The 23,377-nt window shown below is 46.8% G+C and overlaps 1 protein-coding gene across 1 annotated transcript; it reads left to right on the forward strand.

Moving 5' to 3' along the window:
* The first annotated feature begins 573 nt into the window (after positions 1-573).
* CTSB (cathepsin B) lies at positions 574-21,952 on the forward strand. The gene is made up of 10 exons (XM_066626368.1): positions 574-674; positions 10,990-11,142; positions 12,238-12,323; positions 12,624-12,738; positions 13,866-13,984; positions 14,336-14,421; positions 16,398-16,544; positions 17,180-17,296; positions 18,054-18,182; positions 19,364-21,952. Exons 2-10 carry the CDS (start codon positions 11,017-11,019, stop codon positions 19,432-19,434), a joined length of 996 nt encoding a protein of 331 aa, XP_066482465.1. The 5' UTR covers positions 574-674; positions 10,990-11,016; the 3' UTR covers positions 19,435-21,952.
* Positions 21,953-23,377: the final 1,425 nt, after the last annotated feature.

Genomic DNA, 23,377 nt, shown 5'->3' on the forward strand with positions numbered 1-23,377 from the left:
CCCACCAAATGCCCCAGGGAGCACACCAGATAACAAGAGACCTCATCCTGGTGCCCTCCCTTGCATCTGGCATTCTGACTTAACCCATTCCTAAAATCAGGAGGTTGCGCATACACATCATGGCTTGTACCCCATAATGGATTTTTCCTCCAGAAACTCGTCCAATCCCCTTTTAAAGGCATCTAGGCTAGACGCCAGCACCACATCCTGTGGCAAGGAGCTCCACAGACCGACCACGCGATGAGTAAAGAAATATTTTCTTTTGTCTGTCCTAACCCGCCCAACACTCAATTTTAGTGGATGTCCCCTGGTTCTGGTATTATGTGAGAGTCATATTAACAATCAATGGGGCTTACTCCCAGGCTAGGGAGTGGCTAGGCTTGCAGCCTCAGGCCTTTGCCCCCCTCCCCCCCGTGAGCGGGACCTGCTTGCGAGCGGGCCCAAAGCGCCCCTTCCCCGCCTGGCAGAGGGAAGTGAGTCACCCGCCACTGCGCGAAGTCACGTGTCGCCAGTCAGGCGCTGTCCCTGCAGCTGGTGGGGGGGAGGGGAGACCACGTGGGGTGAGTCAGCAGGAGGAGCGTCTGCGGGCGAGCCCGGGCTGATAAGGGGCGGGCAGAAGGCGGCGGGGTCCCTTGCAGCTAGGCGCAGCTCCGACGGCCTCCTCGCTCTCGCAGGTAAGGGAGCAGCTGCGCCTTGCCCAGGGCTGGGCCTGGCGGTCCTCTGGAGCCGCCTGCATCTGGCTCCGGGCTTTTGGAAGCTGCCTTTGCAAAGCAGGAGGAGGGGGAACAGCTGTGAGCCTCTACAGGAGGTCCCAGTAGGCGGGATCACTACCAGCCGGGTAGACCTGGGCTCCTGCTTTAACTTATAGCCTCTGTGTCCAAGTTTGCTGGGCTGGTAGACCTGGGCTCCCGCCTGGACATGGGAGCCACAGGCTGGAATGGGAGCCCAGGTCTACCCGGCCAGTAGACCTGGGCTCCAAGTCCAGGTGGAAGCCCAGGTCTACCTGCTCACCAAAGCTCGGCCACAGAGACCGCACGTTAAATCAGGAACCCAGGTCTACCTGGCAGATAGATCTAGGCTGTAGGTCCAGGCGGGGGCCCAGGTCTACCTGCCCACCAAACCTTGGCCACAGAGACTGCAAGTTAAATTGGGTGCCCAGGTCTACCCAGCAGATAGATATGGGCTCCTGCCTGGATTTGGAGCCCAGATCTCCGGGCTGGTTAGAGCTGGGCTCCCATTCCAGCCAATCTCGCCAACGCCGCACCCAGTGGGTGTTCCTTTGGTGCCCCATTTTGCTCCCCAACCAGGTGGGCACCCTTCCCTGCTGGCAGACAGTTTGGGGGGCATGCATCCATGCCCCCCCTTAAATCCACCCCTGGACTGGGGGCAATGATTGCCTGTTTCCAGGCTTGGAATCAGTCTCAGTCAGTGGCATAGCTAGAGGGGGTGCAAAGCACTGTGTTTTTCAGGGAGCCTCACTGGAGTGTGCAAGTTGGCCTCCGTTTTGCTTCCCCCACCCAGAATGGCTCCAAAGGAGAGGGGCCACTTGCATGCTGTGGTGAGGCTTCCTGCAAAACTTAGTGCTTTGCACCTCCTCTAGCTAGGCCACTGGTGTCAGTTTCATAATGCTGGTGGTTAGAAAACCAGCTGGGCTTAAATGTATCTTTGTGTAGGGCTGTTGGATCTGTGGCTTCTCTGCTAGTGGTTTTGGGCTGGCCCAAGGGGGGAAATGTCACTGTCACACAGGATTGTCCTCTTGTTTTCTGCTAAATCATCCAAGAAGTTTGCATGTGGTTGTCTAGGTCAGGCATGCTCAAACTTTCAACTTTAGGGATGCTGGACCTTTAACAAGTGTATAGAAGAGAGAATTTCAGCAGGTGCAGCTTGTCATCTGCAGGATGACAAGCTGCATCTGCTGAAATTCTCTCTTCTATACACTTGTTAAAGGTCCAGCATCCCTAAAGTTGAAAGTTTGAGCACCCCTGGTCTAGGTCCTGTTGCTAATCTCTGCTAAATTTCCTACTTCCTTGTGTATTGTGGGGGAAGGGGAGACAGGTTCCCTCTCCACCACTTGGATTTTGGATCTAGCTGGCTCAAGGAGAGGGCTAGTTTCCTCCAGGTCCCCTGTAATTTGATGCAACAGACAGAGTCTGGTTGGAGGAGCTGCCCATGCAGAAGAATGGAAACAGTGGACCACCCTGATCTGTCTCACTAGGCCTGTGTATGTTAGCTTGGGTTGTCTGCATGCTGAGACTTAATCTTGAGCCAGAGACTTGAGTTGGCAGTGTCCCCATATAGAACATGGCCCAAAAGCCTTTGCAGCCAAGGGAGTGAGGAGCTACCAGCAAGAGGGTGCCAAAAAGATTCTGTGAAGATAGACATGCTTGCAAGCTACTGGCTTGGGAAACAAAATGGTGAGGAGGAATCATGAAAAGAACTTGTTCTGGGTTCTTTGCAAGCTGATGAGAGAGGGGGAAAGCAACCCACTAGGAGTAGCCTGGAGGACACCAGACTGCCTCTGACCCAGCCTTGTGGCTCCCTTCCAACTTGACTTTAATCTGTGGAGAGCGGACGCATTTTGTGTTTTGAGAAGGATTTATGCCCCTCCCCGCCCTGCTTGTAAATGATGAGTTCTAACTGCCTCCTGTGGGTGTTTACTCACCCTCCCCATTTGGAAAGGTTCAAGATAACTGTGAACTCCAGTGGGAGGCTCTTTGCCATATAATCACAAGTTGTTTAGACGGTGGGGGAGGAGAAGAGTTCAAAGGTACACCCTTGTTTTTGGTTCCTCTCTGTGCCCTCCTGGCCAAGGTTGCTTTGCATGTCTTGCCTTGAAAATTTGAGTCTGATCCCTGCACTGCCCACTTCTCTTTCCCTACCCTTGTGCAACTGTATCTTGAAAAACATTTGTAGTGAGTTCTGATTGCATTTCTTGTTTTGCTCTGTCACTAATATTGTACTTGTTGCACCACAGCTTTGGATAGGCACTCACATGCTGCTTTCACTCACAACCACGTCCATGTATTGCCTGAGACACTGTTACTGTCCACTTAATTTTTTTAAAGTTTTTCCCCTCTTCAGCTGTGTTAGTGTGTTACGGGACTCCCTCCTAAGCACATAGCTTTTGTATTTTTTAAAAATGGCTTCAAATGCAAGAAATAAGCATCCAAAGCAGTCTATATGGAAATATATCGGTTCATCCCATCCTGTCCTTACTAGCAAGGAGGAAGAAAACAGTTAAGCAAGTGGACTTTCACTTGGAAGTTATGGAAGACAAGTTAAGAACATAAGAACAGCCCCACTGGATCAGACCATAGGCCCATCTAGTCCAGCTTCCTGTATCTCACAGCAGCCCACCAAATGCCCCAGGGAGCACACCAGATAACAAGAGACCTGCATCCTGGTGCCCTCCCTTGCATTGACATTCTGACATAGCCCATTTCTAAAATCAGGAGGTTACACATGCACATCATGGCTTGTAACCCATAATGGATTTTTCCTCCAGAAACTTGTCCATTCCCCTTTTAGAGGCATCCAGGCCAGATACCGTCACCACATCCTGTGGCAAGGAGTTCCACAGACCAACTGCACACTGAGTAAAGAAATATTTTCTTTTGTCTGTTCTAACCCTCCCAACACTCAATTTTAGTGAATGTCCCCTGGTTCTGGTGTTATGTAAAGAGCATCTCTCTATCCACTGTATCCTTCCCATGCATAATTTTATATGTCTCAGTCATGTCCCCCCTCAGGCGCCTCTTTTCTAGGCTGAAGAGGCCCAAATACCATAGCCTTTCCTCATAAGGAAGGTGCCCCAGCCCAGTAGTCATCTTAGTTGCTCTCTTTTGCACCTTTTCCATTTCCACTATGTCCTTTTTGAGATGTGGCGACCAGAACTGGACACAATACTCCAGGTGTGGCCTTACCATCGATTTGTACAACAGCATTAACCGTTTTGTCCTCAATAGCTTTTCTAATGATCCCAAGCATAGAATTGGCCTTCGTTACTGCCGCTGCCCATTGGGTCGACACTTTCATCAACCTGTTCTCCACCACCCCAAGATCTCTCTCCTAATCTGTCACAGACAGCTCGGAACCCATTAGCCTATATGTGGAGTTTTTATTTTTTGCCCCAATGTGCATGACTTTACACTTACTTACATTCCTGCCCATTCTGCCAGTTTGGAGAGATCCTTCTAGTTTCTGGCACTCATGAACAATGGCCTGGTTTTTATCACTAAAACGGATGATGGAGAAGCAACTAGGTAGTGGTGCCAAAAAGTGGGAGATGGCCTGCGCTCAGGTAGCAGTGGAAAAGAAGGTGGGTGGGCTCTGTCCTTGGTAGCTGAAGAAAGTTAGAACTGTAGGATTTGTATTTCTAAATATGTCTGACTCTGGGCTGGATTGGTTGTTGCTTTCCAAACCAGCCCCTCTTAATGTAAGACTATGCTCTGATTTGTAGCATATTTTCCCCTTTTCCTCTCATTTGGGGTGGGGGGAGTTCACTTGAGCTACATCCCCCTGGGCAGTTGCCAGTAGGGGAAAAGTGCCCTGGAAGGAAGGGCAGGTGTTCACAACTGTGTGACGAGGGCCTGGCTCAGAAAGCATATTCTGAATTATTATTGGTTTTTGTTATGAGCATTCAGCTCTCTGTCAGTGTGAATGGGTGGATGATGTTTGAACTTTATCATCCCTTGAACCATGCAGTAGTTGACATGGGGTGTGGGAAGGAAACACTTTTGCTGTGTGAAGCTGTTTTTTAACTACTAAACTAGATTATCTGCCCCTGAACCTCTGGTATCTACATAAAAAAGCCCTGCTAGATTGGGCCCAGGGCCCATCCAGTCCAGCATCCTGGTGTGCCCCACCCTTTCAGTGTCCCTCTGGCTGCTAAAGAAGGCAGCAGGCCTCTCTCACAGTTGCTCCCCTGCAGCTGGCGTTCTGCTGCTGATCTTGGCAGTAGCAAGTAACCAGCATGACCTGTATAGCTTCTGGGGCTGTTTTGTGAGCCCTTGGGTATTTTGGTGTAGCAGCAAAGTTGCATGAGCTGGAGCATAGAGAAGGGGCTGTTAACTTTTGAGGTTCTCCGTAATCTTGTGACCCAAGGAAGTTTCTCTAGTCAGCTGTTCATGGGGCTGTTTCAGAAGGCTGTGTCAGCTGCAGCTGAACAGTTGCATGTGCGTGTGAAGTAGAGGAAATGATACTGGCCACACTTCTGCGTTTGATCTCTAGTATTCAAAGAACTAAATTTCACTGCTGTGCACATTACCTTCTGCCCTGATGAAAGGAGTATGTATGGGCTATTTGTCAGTACCTGGGCTGGATCAGTTCTGAAAAAGCAGGATGCAGTACAGAAGCAAACAATAAAAATGTCATCCTAGCAACACAGCATGATGAAGTTATGCTAATACTATAGGTCTTCAGAACAAAAGCATGCTGAAACATTTCCAGAACAATTAATCAAAACCCAGCAAGTTGTTTTGGAAATGTTTCAGCTTGCATTTGCTCTGGAAGGACTGTGGTGTTAGCCTTACTGCGTTTTTATTGTTATTTGTTTTGCATTGGAAGCTGCATTTTCATAGCGGCTCACAAGCACAAGTTCTGCTCCTGACTTCCCTCTGGGTGCAATCTTGTGGTAGGAGGGAGTGGAGTAGCATCTAGGCAGGGCACCACATATGCAGCATCATTTCTTCAAATTAAAAAGTTGGTGGCATAGGAAAGTTTCATGTGGGGCAAGAAACAATGGCTTTTGATAACCCTAGGTAGGTAGTTAGGTGGAAATTGGGATAGTGTGTATCTAGGCCTTGTGGCCCCCTTCTTGCTGATGGCATTATGATGGCTGATGGCATAATGGCATTATGACCGTTGGGCAAACAGTGATACCTGACTTGTTATCAGATAACAGTTGAACTTTTTCCGTAGTTAGTTAACATGTGTTCAATTTTGAGGTAATCAGCTAACTTGTGATGAATTCCAAAATCTGGTGCAATTTTAGATAAGAACCAACAAGGGTGGTTTTGATGACACTTCTGTCTGTGAATTCAGTAGCCCTATCCCACCCATGTGCTATCAGATGTGTGCCCCACCCCAACCAATGTGCTATTCTGAGGTTCAGATTTGCCTGATCACACTTGGTTCTTTGTACTGATCAAGCAGGAATAGCTACTGCTTTCTGCTTGCCCATGACTGAGGAGGGTTAGAATTAGCTATGATCCTAAGAACAGCAGGCTAGTCAGATTTAATTCCTGCCTAGAGATCTTGGCCTAGTTTTCACTGTGAGTGGAACACTAGTGGCTGGACTAGACCATGTCAAGCAAGGGCTTGCATGAGTGAATGCTTTTCCATTCCTCATCTTAGTGTGCCGTGGTGAGTGTGTTGCTGTTCTCTGGCATATGTGACAAGTCTAGGCATTCCTCCTGGCCTTGGACTACAGGGGACACAGAAGCCGCATGGCCCTCTCTGTGGAGGTTCTGAGCAGATACAAGACCTGAAGCCCATAAAATTTTCCTTTCTGCCCTCCCTGACAGATGGCAGGTTCCTGATCTCCAGATCAGGGTGCTCTCTTAACTTACCTCCTGTCTAGGGGAATCCCCCAAAGCCCAGGATTCCCTCAGTGTTTGAAAGCCATTGGCTAGAGGAGCCTCCCAAGGGAACCGGCTGGCCAAATTATTTCCAGATTATACTGTACTCGCTGGCTGATTGAAAGATGGGAAACCTTTATTTGGCCACTTAGATCCTCTCTTAGCCTCAGTCAGATGGATGGTCTTGTCCAGGCATTGGCAAAAGTGAGCAGGGTGCTGGCCATTCCTTTATTGCAACTGCTCCCATTATATGCCTTGGCTGAGTTGCTCCTATGAATGTGCAGGTTATCCAGGTGGTAGAGATAAACATAAGAACGACCCTGCTGGATCAGACCATAGGACCATCTATTCCAGCTTCCTGTATCTCACAGTGGCTCACCAAATGCCCCAGGGAGCACACAACAAGAGACCTACATCCTGGTGCCCTCCCTTGCAGTGGCATCACTGGGTTTTGCGTCACTAGGTTTTGCGTCACCCGGTGCGGGAGGCCTGCGCGTCACCCCATTCAGTGAACAGGGCAACACCCCAGGTGGTGGGCATGGTGATGCACCATCACCCCGTCCCCACTGGTTTTTTGGCTATACCTTTTGATAGAACACAGATATGTCATTGTGGTTTGTTTCATTGCATTCGGAATGAAATTACGCATTGATTGATGTATAACATGATGGTGGTATTCCTCCAAACTCTTAGTGATTTGAAAACTAGTAGTAGAAAATTAGGGGGGGGGGGAGAGAGAGACACACACACACACACCAACTTACTAACACCTTATAGCAGCAGTTCTCAAACCTTTAGCACCAGGACCCACTTTTTAGAATGACAATCAGTCCAGGACCCATTGGAAGTGATGTCATGGCCAGAAGTGACATCATCAAGCAAATTAAAATAATTATAAATAATTAAATTAAAATAAAAAAATAATTAAAATAAGGGGGAGCCAGTCCTGTTCCACGAAGTGAATTTTCTCTGCAGCCTGCCTGCAATAACAACCCCCCCCCAAAAGAATCAGTGAGATTCTCAGCCCTCCCAGTGCCCAGTTTAAAGTTTTTCTATTGCTAGCATATCAATAGAAAGACCCACCTGGCTTTGCAAGTACAAAATAGAAAACATTCCCCATACCAGCTCAAGCTTCTGTCTTATTCTTTTTAGGGAGGCGGGTGCCTCCTGGAGCATTTGTTCCATTTAATTGGGACCATTCTGGTGGCCTGGCCTGATCACAAGCCAAGGCAAGTACCGTATTTTTCGCTCTATAAGACGCACCTGACCATAAGACGCACCTAGTTTTTAGAGGAGAAAAACAAGGAAAAAATATTCTGAACCAAATAGTGTAATAAAATATTTAATAAACTATAACAGAATAACATTTGAACCATGTAAAGTGAACAGCAGTCAACAGTGGCATTAAGAACCATTATCACTGTCATTAACAAATGGAGAGACTTAAAGGTTTGAGTACTCTAGTTTTCTGGAAATCCCAAGAACTCATCATCACTAGAGTCAGAATTTATGAAGCTCACAAAAGCAGGTGCACACAAATAGGGGATCACATTATCTTTCTGCTACAATGATGTTCTGCCAAATTCCAATCCACTGGGCCTCATGCCCGCTTAAGGCTGATCAGTCCCCCTTGTGCAACTCACCAGTGCAGCAAGCAAAAGTGAGTCCAGTTCCAGTCCACAGATGCCAAGTAAATCAGTCCCATCAATCAGAGTTACCAAATCAGAGTCCAGAGCCAATAAGCCAAATTACAGTCCAAGGTCAGGTTCCACGTAGGTCAGTCAAATCCATCAGGGTATCCAAGTCCAGTCACAATCCACAGTCAGTCTCCTCTCCTACCCCCAACCTGCACTCCTTCAAAACCCACAAACTCTTTCTGCCTCTGGTACTCCTTATATCCCTGAGGGCCCTATTGCCTTCCAGTGGCTGCAGCTGTGCCCAGGATGCCCAGGCCTTACCCTTAAAGGGGCCACTGCTGACACCACATCTACCTCCTCACCAGATCTTCCTGGTTTCCAATACAAGGGGGGGGGGAGCAGATCTCCATACATAGCAGTGCAAAAACAGGGGAAAGGTGTGGGGGAGGTAAGATCTTTGTATAGGCATCACAGCAAGACCAATGCAAAACCCCTTGCACACAGAACCAACAGATGGAAGTGGGGGGGGGGGTGCAGATCTCCATATATAGCAGTGCAAAAGCAGGGGAAAAGTGTGGGGGAGGTAAGATCTCTGTATAGGCATCACAGCAAGACCATTGCAAAACCCCTTGCACACAGAACCAACAGATGGAAGTGGGGAGGGGCGCAGATCTCCATACATAGCAGTGCAAAAGCAGGGGAAAAGTGTGGGGCAGGTAAGATCTCTGTATAGGCATCACAGCAAGGCCATTGCAAAACCCCTTGCACACAGAACCAACAGATGGAAGTGGGGGGGCGCAGATCTCCATACATAGCAGTGCAAAAGCAGGGGAAAAGTGTGGGGCAGGTAAGATCTCTGTATAGGCGTCACAGCAAGGCCATTGCAAAACCCCTTGCACACAGAACCAACAGATGGAAGTGGGGGGGGGGGGTGCAGATCTCCATACATACCAGTGCAAAAGCAGGGGAAAGGTAAGTCAGCCCCAGTAGAGCCAATGGGGCTCACTCCCAGGGATGAGTGGTCAGGAGAAAAGCCTGCCAGCGCCTCCTCTCCCAGGGAGGAGCCCGTCTCAGTCCCTGGGCTCCCTGGACTCACTCCCTAGGCTCGCTCCCTGGGCTCACAAGCCTGCCAGGGGCTCACTCCTAGGGATGCGTGGACAGGAGAGAAGCCCGCGATTGACTCATTTCGCCTGGAGATGGACTGGTAGCTCGAGGGTCGACGTAATGAGCACCCCTGCTCTAGGGGCTTGCTCAGCAAGACTGCCACCCCACCCCCGCTTTCCTGGGAGTGAGCCCCAGTGACTCTGAGACTTACTTCTGAGTAGACACACGGGCTTGCTCAGCAAGACTGCCACCCCACCCACGCTTTCCTGGGAAGCGGAGCCGAGCAGAGCGGGCAGGGGGCGGGGCCAGGGGCGGAGTTTTTTTTTTTTTTTTTTGCAGTATTCGCTCCATAAGACGCACACACTTTTCCCCCCACTTTTTTGGGGGGAAAAAGTGTGTCTTATAGAGCGAAAAATACGGTAAATGCGGCCATGTGGCTTAGTTTTGGTTTCCATAGGGCTCAATACATTTGCCAACTTGGAGGGAGGGACCTCCTTCTTGGGTGTTTTTGGGGGGCTGCATTCATTGGATCAGGAGCATTCTGACGTTGTTGGAGTCCTCTCAGCCTGCCCTTTCCGACGGACTAAGGCAAGTTTGCCTACTCACATGTAGATGTGCATTATGGCTCGGTTTCACTTTCCATAGATCTCCATGCATTTTTTGTTTCTGGTTTTTTCACCATAACTTTTGATGGAAAGGGGATATTTCACTCTGGTTTTTTGTACTGCATTCTGCTGGGAATTCTGCATCCAGCAGTATATGGCATGATGGGGTTACTCCTAAAAACTGCAATTTTAGCATGTCATCCCCCAGTGCGTGTCACCCCCCTTGCGCGTCATCTGGTGCGGCTCGCACCCCCCTAGTGACACCACTGTTCCCTTGCACCTGGCATTCTGACGTAGCCTACTTCTAAAATCAGGATGTTGCACTTACCCATCATGGCTTGTAACCTGTGGTGGACTTTTCCTCCAGAAATAGGTCCATTTTCATTTTAAAGGCATCTAAGCCAGATACTATTGCCACATTTTGTGGCAGGAAGTTCCACAGATTAACTACATGCTGAGTAAAGAAATATTTTCTTTTGTCTGTCCTAACTGTCCCAACACTCAATTTTAGTGGATGTCCCCTGGTTCTGGTGTTGTGTGAGAGGGAAAAGAGAATCTCTCTATCCTGCATACAGAACCTTTGTTCTGTCTTTAAAATATGGGTGGAAAAAATGCTGTGTTGTGCTTGCTGTGTCTCCCAGTCATTTAAAACCAGCTAAGGCAATCTTGCTCTCTTTGCTAGCCTGTTGCATGGCATGTGGGGTCTTGGAGAGGGGAGGCAGGCAAGCTGTGAGCTTTACACCTGGAGGTGCTAGTGCTGTTAAATGTCTTCTAAGCATCCCAGCATGATATTCAGTGCTGAATTTAGAGCTTTATTGTTAGCTTTAAATGTTTTTACTCAAGTCAAAGATCAAATGTTTTAAAATCCTTTTTTAATGGATTGACAATGGACTTGTAAGTAGTCACCTGTCACTCATCTGGAGTAAAATTTAACACATCCTATGTTGGGAAGCACTGCAGAGAATTGGCTTTCTGTCTTCTAAAAGAGGACCTCTATGCATATGTGGACAGAACAACTAATAACTTATTTGCACAGCTGTAATAATTAATCTCCACCCTTCTCAGGTAGCCTCTTAGGATCCAGCCTTCAAAATGTGGCGGTTTGTGGCAGCTCTATCTCTTCTGATGGCCCTCACAAGTGCCCGGACTGTTCCCAACTTTCCACCTCTCTCGCATGACTTGGTGAATTACATCAACAAACTCAACACTACTTGGCAGGTGAGTAGACGCTTGGTCAGCCATTATGGTAGAATGAGACCCATGAGGGGGAAATACACCATCTCCCCTGTCCCAGTCATGAGCTACCAGCTCACAAGTGCTCTACATTGTACGTGGATGTCTCCTGAGGGGTCAGAATAGCCAAGCTTCTGTCTTTTCTATCTGTAATAATGTCCAGAAGGGCATGTAACTTGGCACCCAGGTTCATTCATTTCCCTACCCATTTACTTCTTGGGCCAGGAGATGGAGTATCATAGGAGGAACAGTTATTGGCCCAAGAGCTTGCTTAAGCAGCTGAGTCCTGAAGGTTGGGCATGCATGCTTGACCTAAGTGGGAGGGGCCACCTTTGACCATAAGGAATTTGCTTTGGTCTAGACTTGACCAACAGCCCATCACTAGAAAGACTGTGAACATGAGATATTGAGTCCCTGATGACTGCTGACAAACTTGCTTACTGTTATAAGGCTGTTGTAATACATAGATGCTTGAGACACTACATTTAGCAGCTTCTAATCTAGAAGCCCTCCCCAAGTTTTCAAGTATGAAGCTATCTTTGGTGAGTCCAGATGGACAAGGATTGTGTTGCAAGTCCAACCCATAGAACCCTCTTTCAGCCATCTGTGTGGTGCTCAGGTTGGGTTTTTTTTTCCCCTTTAAAAGTGCTCTTTGGCACAGTCTGGTGGCTCTCAGAGGGACAGCTGTGTACACCCAGATAGACTTGGCTCATAAGACAAAATCAAAACTAGTGTGGTACCAAGCCAACCAGGATGAATTGGTTAGAATGTGAAATTGTATTTCTCTATGCAAACAGCCACTTAAAAATATTCTTTCACTCCTTCAAGCTTGTCCAACTGATCCTTCCGCTGCTCCTTGGCATGCAGGTTATCCTAGGCAACAGAGAGTTGCCTGCAGTGGAATGTGCCTTACAGCTTTAACTAACTGTGCCAGTGGTTGCTTCCCAATGAAAGGCTGGGCCTCTGGCATGTCACCTCTGAAACAGGGGCAACCTGCACTGCCTGTTCCTTTCAGTGCTGTCTGTGTATTGCCTTTGGGCATGCATTTGGCTTCTAAAAATGGTTCTATCTTTCTTAAAGGCAGGGCACAACTTCCACAGTGCAGACATGAGTTACGTGAAGAAGTTGTGCGGCACATTTCTGTTTGGCCCCAAACTGCCAACCAGGTAAGGTGTTGCTGCTCCTGTTCCTATCCTCTGTGTGTGGGGAGGTCCCAGTGGTGATTTACATCTCTTGCTGTCATGGATAGCATCCTAACCACTGTTAATTTAAAATTGCTGGAGATCTGCACTCAGCTGTGGAGATGAGTACATGGGATAAGAAGGCAGACATAGCAACACTGATCTCAATGTTGGTTTCTTTTTTCAAATTGTATCCCTTAAATCTTGACTTGAAACAAGAATATACTGAACTTGACATTGCTTTGTAATTTCTTCTCTCCCTTCCCCGCCCCATCTGAAACAAAGGTTGGAGTTTGCAGGTGATATGGTTCTGCCTGATAATTTTGACTCACGGGAGCAGTGGCCAAACTGTCCAACAATCCGTGAGATCAGAGACCAAGGCTCCTGCGGCTCCTGCTGGGTAAGGGCAACTCCTATGACTAAGGAGGACATGGGGGGAAGGGATGCAGGTGAGCCTGCAGAATGTGTTGCAATGCCAGGGCTCTTTCACTGTTTGGATTGCATGTCATTATTTGCCCTAAGCCTCCTGTCCTGGGCCTGCCCATCCGTGAGGCCAACTGTGGTCTAAGAGGCAGTAGCCCGGCAGGGGGTGCCCACCTCTCTCCATGCTGCCTCTCTTGTTCTGGAATGGAAAAGGAGAAGGGGGCAGAGTGGAAGTAGCATGCTTGTCCTGTCCTCCTGATACTATTCCAGACCTGTTGCTAGAGAAGAGCAGAAGCTGACACATCACCAGGTAAGGGAAAGGCAGCATTTGACATACTGCTTCAGGTACCAGGAGTTGTTGGGCTGGTTCTGTTCCTGCTCATTACCATGCACAGTTATCTCCCCAAGTGCATAATTAGTGTTACAGCATTGTTTGCTGTTGCCCTCTAGGGAAGAGCAGAGTGGACAACTCTCAGATGTCCTCGCCTTTGCAGTTACTTCCTTGCTTTTTAGAAAAGATTAAAGGAAAATGGGAAGCAGGTCTGTGAGCAACTGTCCTCCACATCCCACGGGGTGAGGGAGGGGAGAAGCCTCCCATGTTCAGAGGCAGTGTATCTGACTGCCAGGCTGACATTCAGAGATCCACTGCTGCAGAAGAACTTGCTGTTCCCTATGCATGGAGCAGGAATGAAGCGTATTAGAGATTTGATAGTCTTTGCACAAGGTTGCATTCACAGAAACCAATGCAAACTGCATTGGCTAACTTTTTCATGGGGGTGATTCAGGTAAACTTTTATACTATTGATACAGTTAAGAGGTCTGTTGCATGGTGAGAAGGAGGGCTGCGCATATGACTCAGTCCATCCTGTTATGAGACAAATGGTCTGACTTGGTATTGTCTGTTCTGACAGCAGCTCCCCCAAGCTCTTGGCAGGGAAGGAACTTTCTCAGCCTACCATTATTTATTATTGTAAATTACTTATTATTGAAATTATTTTAAAAGGTAGCATAGGAAGGTTATTGTGAGCTTGTTTTGTTGGTGGTCTGTAAATAGTTGAAGTAATAAATTGGGATAAAGCCAGATCTTATTGTTCTCATTCTTAGGCTTTTGGAGCAGTGGAAGCCATTTCAGATCGGGTCTGTGTCCACACCAATGGCAAGGTGAATGTGGAGATCTCAGCAGAAGACCTGCTGTCTTGCTGTGGCTTTAAGTGTGGGATGGGGTAAGTAACCTCCCTTTCTTGCCCCTGCAGGCAAGTGGCCTGGGTTCCCTTGACCTGAGTGCTTGAATGAAGAAGTTTCATGCAGGTTTGTGTGTGAAACTAATGAAGTGAGTAGGAAAGGATTGATAGCTGTTCTTTGAATGAAGAAGCCTTGGGTGTCTTGGAGCCCATCAGAGCTGTGGAAGGAGCTTAGCTATTGATGACTTCAAAGGGTTTTTCTCCACCACCAGTGTGGCTCTCCAGTATGCCAGATGGGAGTTGTCCCCATTTTTCTGCCAATTTTCTTTTTTCCAACCTGCTTGCCATCCTTTCTCAAAGAAGTAGTTATCCATTATATGACTGTATCTGCAGGTGCAATGGTGGCTATCCATCTGGAGCCTGGGAGTACTGGACTGAAAAGGGCCTGGTGTCTGGAGGGCTTTATGATTCTCATGTGGGTGAGTCGCCTTCCTTATCAAAACACTCTTGATGGTCACTTGGTAAGGCATGAATGATCACCACAGCAGCTACTTCTTTTTTCCCCCTTTCTCCTTCATATTCACCATACAACTGTTCAATTTGCTGCTCGGCTGGGGCAGGTAGCAGTTGCTGTTAGGTGAGCTACGAGGAAGCAAGCCACCCCCTCCCCGCACACACGTTCTTGCTCTTAAGCCTGTCCTTAAGTCACCTTTCTATGGGGTGGATTTATGATAGCCCTACTTGTGTGTGTCTTTCTCAGCTCCTTCTGGATCTTTATAGAGCTAGAAGAATTAGCAAGGGCTGGAACAGACAGCCCCCATAGTGCCATGCTGTGGTCCCTAGTTATGAAATGTCTCTCTGACAAGCTTGTACTCTTTCTCCCTCCCTTTCTGCTTTCTTGTTTCAGAAAGGACTCCTTTAAGGAAAGAAGGAGAGTTACAAGTACAGATGTTATAATGCCATAGAAATATGGTGTTGCCACTCACAATCCTGGCCAGCTCCAAATTCCTTTTAGAACAAATAGTGAGTCACAGCTGGGAGCAGGTACCAATTGATAAGATTAGAAACAGGAAGAGCTTAGCCATAGGTGGTGGCTCTGCACTGGATAACTACAGTAGAACCTCTTTAAGTTGACCACCCAAGGGACTGGAGTAATTGGTCAACATAGGGGAGGTGGTCAACATATGGGGGGGAAAAGGCATTTAAATATTATCATATTTAGCTCCCAGAACAACAAATGTAAGGCCAAGTTATTATTTAGATTGGATTTTTTAAAAGTTTTATTGCAAATATCAATGAGAATTGATCCTCTTGTGATGCTTACTATTTATATCATCTATATCTATATCAAGAGACAGAGAATAAACAGCCCACAATCAATGTTTAAAAAAACTCCTGAAAATTCATAAACTTAAAAAAATTTATGTTAATAAAATACTTGGTTTCATAGCAGACAGGCAGACCAATGCTATCCCTTGCCAGCCCATAGCATGTAGCATGCTACATAGGCCCAACAGCTAAAAAACAAACACATTTTTACTTAGGCTGCCTGGCTTCCACTGGGTCTCCTCAAATTCACTAAATGCCAGAAGGTGTTTGATATGGTCCCTCACTAAAAGCTGTTGAGAACTCCACAGTCAGGGAATAAGAGGTTGTGGATTGGGAACTGGTTGAGGACCAGGAAACAGAGAGTGGGTGTCAATGGGCAATTGACAAAAAATGTGGAGAGAGGTGGAAAGTGGAGTGCCTCAAGGATCTGTCCTCAGACTGGTGCTTTTCAACATCTTCATAAATGACCTGGAAACAGGGATAAGCAGGGAGGTGGACAAGTTTGTGAATGACGCAAAACTTTTCTGAGTGGTGAAGACCAGAGGGGATTGTGAAGTGCTCCAGAAGGATAGCTCCAAACCGGGAGAATGGGCAGCAAAATAGCAGTTGTGTTTCAATATAAGTGTAAAATAATGCACTAGTGATGGGAACCAAAGTGAAAGGACAGTGGCTTCACTATGCATAAGCAGTATCGTGTTCAATGGACAACTTACGGAGGGTAAATTAATACTCTGTGCAATGGTCAAAGTGGTCAAGATACAACTTACAGAGGTGGTCAATACAGAGAGTTTGGTCTCCCATAGTGTATATGCAGTGACTGTCCATACTGTGAAAATTAGATCAACTTAAGGAGGTGGTCATTTTAGAGAGGTGGTCAACTTTGGAGGTTCTACTGTATTGCCAAATCGGTGTGGCCTTAGCACTAGCATACAGTCTGTATTATTGCTGTTTTGTTTTACTGTTCTCTGCCAAAAATTCAGGGGGTGTCTAATTCTATTGGTGATGTAGAATGTATTCAAGTTGGATGCCTGGGTTTCCTGGGAGCAGAATTTTGAGCCCACTGTACCAAGGAGTGTTCTTTTCAGAGTAGCATTTGATGACTTACTTTTTGGTTTCCACCTGACAGGCTGCAGGCCATATTCCATCCCACCTTGTGAGCACCACATCAATGGATCCCGGCCCCCATGCACAGGTGAAGGTGGTGACACACCCAAGTGTCTAAGGCAATGTGAAACAGGCTACTCTCCATCCTACCAGGAGGACAAACACTACGGTAATACTGAGCTTTTGAGAGAGATGCTCAAGCTTACAATTTGCCACTGAACATTCTACAGGAGACACTATATTTACATTTAAAACCAGTCCAGCTGCTCATGGTGGGTGGGGGAAAAATGGTGATCTTTGCTTTCCAGACCATAAAGTGGAATGAAACACTGGGTTTTTTTACCAGCATGCTGTTTGTAGAGTTGGTCTAGGAAATCTCTGTGGTTCTGACAGTAGCTGTCAGAGTGACTGCTAAGTGGACTCCTTGTCTTGAAAACTGATTACAAGAGCCAATCCTACTGCAGGAAAGAGCGACTTTGATGCAGAAGGCTTTAAAACATCTGTGACTGCTGTCCCTCACTTTTGCACAGCAAGCTAGGCGCTGTGGTATTCAAGGGAGGGCCCCAGGATGAGGTCTCTTGTTATCTGGTGTGCTCCCTGGGGCATTTGGTGGGCCACTGTGAGATACAGGAAGCTGGACTAGATGGGCCTATGGCCTGATGCAGTGGGGCTGTTCTTATGTGGTGCACAAGCGACTGTCCTTAAAGGAACATGCTTCTAGTCTCTATGGTAAGAGGCTTGAAGGTATCCAGAATGGGTTGACTCATCTACTAACTCCCAGGATGTATTTCCATTGCTCTCCAGGTGTCACTTCTTATAGTGTCCCTCGCAGTGAGAAGGAGATCATGGCTGAGATTTACAAAAATGGGCCAGTAGAGGCGGCTTTCCTTGTTTACTCAGACTTCCTCATGTACAAGTCAGGTGAGCCTTTTAGGATAGTCTCCTAAAATTGTTCAGTCCCAACAGCATGAGCATTCCCTGCGCTTAATTCTTCAGCACCCAGGTGGGCGGAAGCTGTGTTTTAGGAGGATGCAGCCTATGCAAAAGCTGAAGCAAATGGGAGAAGTGGGGAGGCCCTAACTCAGATGAGAGCCCCCTAATTATTTTCCAGTGACCCCAGTTCGGCATTCTGTTGGACTAAAAAGGGGCGATGCTGGCTTAATTTGGTGTGGCAAACTCTAGCCCCCTTTTCCATGTAATCCCTTCAGTTGACTGAACAGTGGGAAGTGAGGCTGTTGCTCCGCTCCAGGCTGTATTGACAAATTCAGAGTATTCCTTGGCAGAATTTTCAAAGCAAAACTTGAAATAGCATGATGCCAAGAAGCCAAGTTCTAGATTGGAAATGGGCACCTAGTGTTGTAAATCTCGCTCCTTGTATGTGCTTGTTTGCTGTTTCTGCCATTCCATGGCAGTTGGATGAGGTGCACCATCAAAGCCCATCTGTTCAGATGATCAGTTGGATTCTGGAGGCTGTTTTAGCTGTAAAAAGGAATACTTTTTATGTGGAAAAATCTTAAATTTTCCTGTATTGTGGGGTGATGTTGCTCAGGACTGAAATACGCGATAGCAGGCATCTCAATTAAATTTGTGGCTATTGTGAATGGCAACTGGGGTAGAAAAATCTTGGTTCTTGCATTTGGAAGATGTTGTCACGCCTCGTGTCTCCCTTTTTCTTCAGGTGTCTATCAGCATGTCTCTGGAGAGGAAGTTGGAGGTCATGCAATCCGAATCCTAGGCTGGGGAGTTGAAAATGACACGCCATACTGGTTGGTGGCCAATTCCTGGAACACAGACTGGGGTGACAATGGTAGGAAACTGTTCTGACCTGATCAGATTGGCTGCTTCAGTTGAATCCTTGTCCTTTCGTAGATTCATATCCCCTATTGAGAGGATAACTCCACAGTTGTTCTGGGCCTAAAAGCATGTTCTGAGACCCTCCTTCTGTTTCTAGATGTGTGTCTCGGGTGTGCATTTTTTCTTAAGATTTACTTCCATTCATGTACATTCAGTAGACAAGAGACTAGTGAAATAGCCATTTCCCACCATTCTGTTTCTTATACATCCTTTTTGGTATGAATGGTAAGGCAGGCAGGGGGAGTCCGTGTGTTACGACAGTCCAGTCCCATCCCCCGTTTGCTAAGGCTGTATGTTTGGGCAAAGGAAGGGGTGGGACAAGGCTCTCTTCTTGGCACTTCGCTTTGCCAAGATGGGGAGAAACTAGGCTGGACGAAGAGAATTACCATATGGAGTGGATTTTGCTTTCCTAAATGTAACCTCAAATTATAGGGGTGCATCAGTATTCCAGATTGCGGGATTCTGGACGCAATGCCTTTTTGGTGGTGCTGAGAATATTCATCTAGTGATTGCATGTAACCAGAACTGAGCAGGGTTTTGTTTGTTTTAAACATCAAGGGAAGCATACTTTACCAACTGTATTCGATATCAAATTGAGCAGTTTGCATACTATGGCATATTGGTTGGTGGTGGTGCTAGTCATGCGGAGGACTTGGAAAGGGTGCTGAGCACACAAGCCAGGCAACTGAAAATCTTAATTTTTCTTTGGCCCTGAGATTGACAGGCATTGCCCATACTCTTAAACAGTTCCCTGCAAAACTAAATGGGAGAAATGTGTTTGTGGACCTCAGATTTCATTTTTCTTAGCATACAGTCAGTTCTGTGCCAAGGCAGCATGTTGAGGCCCTGTGGAATCCAGCTTTGACACATACACCTGCTTAACTGGAGTTGGAGTGTTCAGGTCCAGCTCTTGGCAGTAAAGCTGGAATGCAGATGCTTGTTCTGTTTGTGTAACTAAACACTTTCTATATCTGATGTCCACTCTAGAAGGACCCTTAAAGGCTCCTCTACCCTGGCTCTCATTAGGTTGTCTCTCAACAGTTCCTATAGACTGCCCATTGTATTTCAACTATTGGTAATGTGGGGAAACCATGCCCAGGGTGTCTCTTAACTCTCTGCCTTGAATCCTTCCAGGCTACTTTAAAATTCTCCGAGGGAAAGACCACTGTGGAATCGAATCTGAAGTCGTTGCTGGAATCCCCTGAACAGGCCAGAAGCAGTATTGTTGTTCTTCAGAACCTGGCTTAATGTTCTTTTGTTCTGCCAACTGCAAATAATCAAGCGTTGATCATCCCTGTGGAGATACAAGTTATGGCTGCAAAGGTCCCATACTCCTGAAAGACATTTTAGAACTTAGCTTCTTTTTAATTCAAGCCTTTAAAAAAATCTTTTTTTCAAGCGATGAAACTGTATGGCATGCTGGCTGGAGCAAGCTGCCTTCATTTGAAACATGTAGTTTGTGCTCAGTATGTAAAGCTTTTTTTTTTAACCAGAGGACACAATTGCAGACATATTTGTGAGATGATATTGGCCAGGGTAAATAGGGTGACTTAGGGACATCCTGGGCAGAAGCAGCAGCTCCCTCTCCTAGGAAACCTAACAGAACAAGACTGCAAAGGCACATGTTTCAGGAGAGGTGCTCTAGTGAGAGTAGCAGGTAGTCGCTGCACAAAGCTCCAACACCACTTGATAGTCACTGGGGTGGGTAGTGAATATGGTCTTGTTTTCCAGCCTGTAAACCAGAAATATGTATTGGTCTTTTGATTTGTGTCAGCCTGACACCAGTCTGCTTCCAGCAGCTGTTGCTAGAACTGCTGCTAAGCCTGTGGGTTTTAAATCTGTATGATGCAAGGGGACAGAAGGAATACTGGTGGCAGATATTGTTCAAATCCCTGTTCATCTGTAAAGCTCAAAGAAAAACCATGGCCTAATCATTGCACTTTGTAAGGTGGTTGTGAGTTTAAAGAGGATATTTGTCAGACCTTCAATAAGGTTAGGAGAAGAAAATCTATCATGTTTTAAAAAAGAATTGGGCTTCTTGTTAGTCTAGTAACCTTAGCTGATGCCACACACAGATCTAGGCATCCACACCCACTGAAATTGTAGGATAGTAGCAGTATCAGGCTGACCACTGCAGACACTGCATTCCAGACTTTCCTGCAATGGAGTTGGCAGAAGCACATTTGAAGAAACGAGATCTTTAACAAAGATGGTCTTATCTGACTCAGGGGCTGGGGCATGATGGGAGTATTATGTCACCTGATTGTTCTTTGTTTTGTTGCTATCTGCTGCTTCTGTGTGAAATTGTTTGCCACTTCCCATGTTTGGATTGCTGCTATCAAGCAGGCCGGCTCTTAAACCAAGTATGAATACCTTTTGACTCCTTAGCTGTATGCCATCAAGTGGTGAAGTGTAGTAAAATAGCAACCTGTATTTGCCAAAGATTCCCTTTGCTCTTGATAATGTGCTACCCTTAAGACCTTCTTTCTTTGTTACATGAATGCATTTGGCTTTGGCTTCTGCCAGGCCTTCCTTTTTCCTGGTTTTTGAGTGCAGTGGGCCTGGATACCACAGGCTCCGTGTGTTGCAGCAGAAAACTGAAGATTGCTGGAGGCCAAGCCCCCTTATGCTTCTCACACAAAGGTGCACTGCTAAGGTACACTGTTGTGGGAGACAACAGCTCATGGACCAATTGGTGGGAGTACTGCAGGGGCCAGTCATTGGACTTCTATATGACACAGGTCCCTAACAGCAACTGCCTGCCCATTTAGCCATGCAATTGAATCCACCATGGCCTTTGCATATTTGCCCACACCCTCTCCACAGTAGCCCAGTGTAGCAGTATTTATGCTCCCCTCCCCACTGTCTTATACATCATAGCAGCAGAGAACAGATTGCTTATATCCAACAAGGAGCTTTTCTGAACTATAGGAGCACAAGAAATCAGAGTTGATGCTGAAGACCCTGAATCCTAGTAGCAGACGTCTCTCTTCCCTCCCCTGGAGCCAACTAGGGTGGGAGGAACAAATCAACAGATGTGATCAAATCAAAAGTTTGTATTGCATAGCCTTAACAATAAAGCAGCACCTGAAAGAAACACATAAGTGGGATTGCTAACCAACTCATCCCAGCAGGTTTTTGTGCCTTTGCAAGTTATCTGATAGGCAGCCAAGCAGCAAGTGTCAGTGAGGTCTGGCTGTATCTGTGAAACCACTTTGTGTCATGGTGTTTGCCAGCAACAAGGCCTGTCTGAAACATGTAAAGTGGCAAATGCATGGAGGAAGAGTTGGGGTCATGCTTCAGCTGCGTAAATAAAAGCTGTTATTGTATATGACTGTGGGAATGCAAAGGGAAAAGCTTGCAGGCACCAGCTGGAAAATATGTTGTTGGCAACTTTCAGTCTCTGAAGACTATGGTATCATGCTCTGAATGGTGGTTCTGGAACAGTGTCTAGTGTGACTGAAAAGGTTGATGCGGGAGTGACAATCCCTGCCACACGGGGAGCAAGTATGGTCTGTCTAGCTACTGAACAATGAATACATTGGCCATAGACACTATTATTTCACTGGCCAGCTTGAGGACTAGAACTTGCTGGCTACAGATTTTCAACATGTTCTATCGCATGCTGAGCTTGACACTTGCTGTTTATAACCACAATTTTGTCCAGGTGACTTCAATGTGGCTCTTTCCCCTTCCAATAAAGGTGTATCATCACTTGTCTCATGTAAGGTCTTATTCCTGATGAAGGCAGCACATGTACCAGTCCAGCAGTCACTCAGGGCTAGCAAGAAACATTCTGCTTTATGGCAATCAGCCATAGCTGATATTTCTTTGCTGAGTGGAGGATGCACTCATAGGCAGCTTGCCTCTCCTTGCTCCAAAAGGACAATTCTATCTAAGTTGGTTAGAGGTCTTTCCAGACTTTGGGAGGAGCTACCTTCCCCAGCTGAGTTCTGTTGCATCTTAACAGGTGCAATACTCCAATGTGGACTGCAGCAAAGGATAATGCTCTAAGGGCTTCCTTTTCTGAGGAGGATTTCTCTGCTTTGCAGCTTCCTGGCTGGAGAAGACCAAGTTCTATTGTCTCCAGTATTGTCCCTTCTGCTGCCCAGGACCAATTCAGCTGCCCAGCTAGGAAAGGCTGGGTCATCAGTGACTACAGTCAAGGCCACCATCATGGAAGCAACAGCTCCCTCCACCTGTTTCCTGATGGGCAAGGCTGTACCCTAAGGAACCTGAGCACAGTGATGAGATAGCGCAACCAAAGTGGAGTCTGTTTCTGCCTGTGGGGCAGCTTTTCCCTTTGGAAAGGCTGCCTGCTGTTGTGCCAGGAGAGCACTGCCAGTCCTAGAAGGTGAACAAACAGTACTGCTCTCTCATTTTTATTGCAGTCTAGGATGAGGGTTTTCTATGCCAAATGCCAAGGGTGTGAGTTGGATGGTGGAGCTCTGACATAGCTTTTTCAGTGGGGGAGGGGGGATGGAAAATCACTTCTGCCTCAGTCATGAGGAAGATTGTCTTGCCAGCATCAAAAGTGGGCAACTTACAGGACCTAGCTCCTTTGGGGCAGCAAACCATCCATTAATGTAACAGTGCAGAAGCATCTTTAGCCCCCCCCCACACACACACACACACACACAAGCACTCTTCAAAGGGCTGGACAAGGGCAATGATTTGCTCTCTGCTGCCCCAGAATGAAAAGCATGCCATGGAAGACTGAGTTGTGGCTTCTGCCCCAGGAGGGTATTCCCTCAAGGACTTTTTGGATAATATCCAGATATAGGCAAATGGCAATGTCCTTCACATGCAAGAGGCAAAACTGAATGCTTGGCTTTCAGCTACACCAGTGTTTCTCAAATGGTGAGTCAGGAACCACTAGGTGGATAACAAGCCAATTTCAGGTGGGTCCCATTCATTTCAATGTGTATTTTATTTTTCGTATATTAGACTTGATGCTACCATGGTGTGTGACTGCGTTTAGAGAAATATTACAGATCTTTACTTTTAACAGGCTACTGTGTACTATATACTTTTAACAATGATAGTCAATGGGGTTTATGCTTGGGCAAGTGTGGACAGGATTGCAGCCATTGGAATGTTTGGGTGTTTTCTTTTTTTAAGCAGATCAACAACAACTTTGGAGAAATA

The sequence above is a fragment of the Tiliqua scincoides genome, chromosome 1 (assembly GCF_035046505.1).
Source record: "Tiliqua scincoides isolate rTilSci1 chromosome 1, rTilSci1.hap2, whole genome shotgun sequence".
Taxonomy (NCBI): domain Eukaryota; kingdom Metazoa; phylum Chordata; class Lepidosauria; order Squamata; family Scincidae; genus Tiliqua; species Tiliqua scincoides.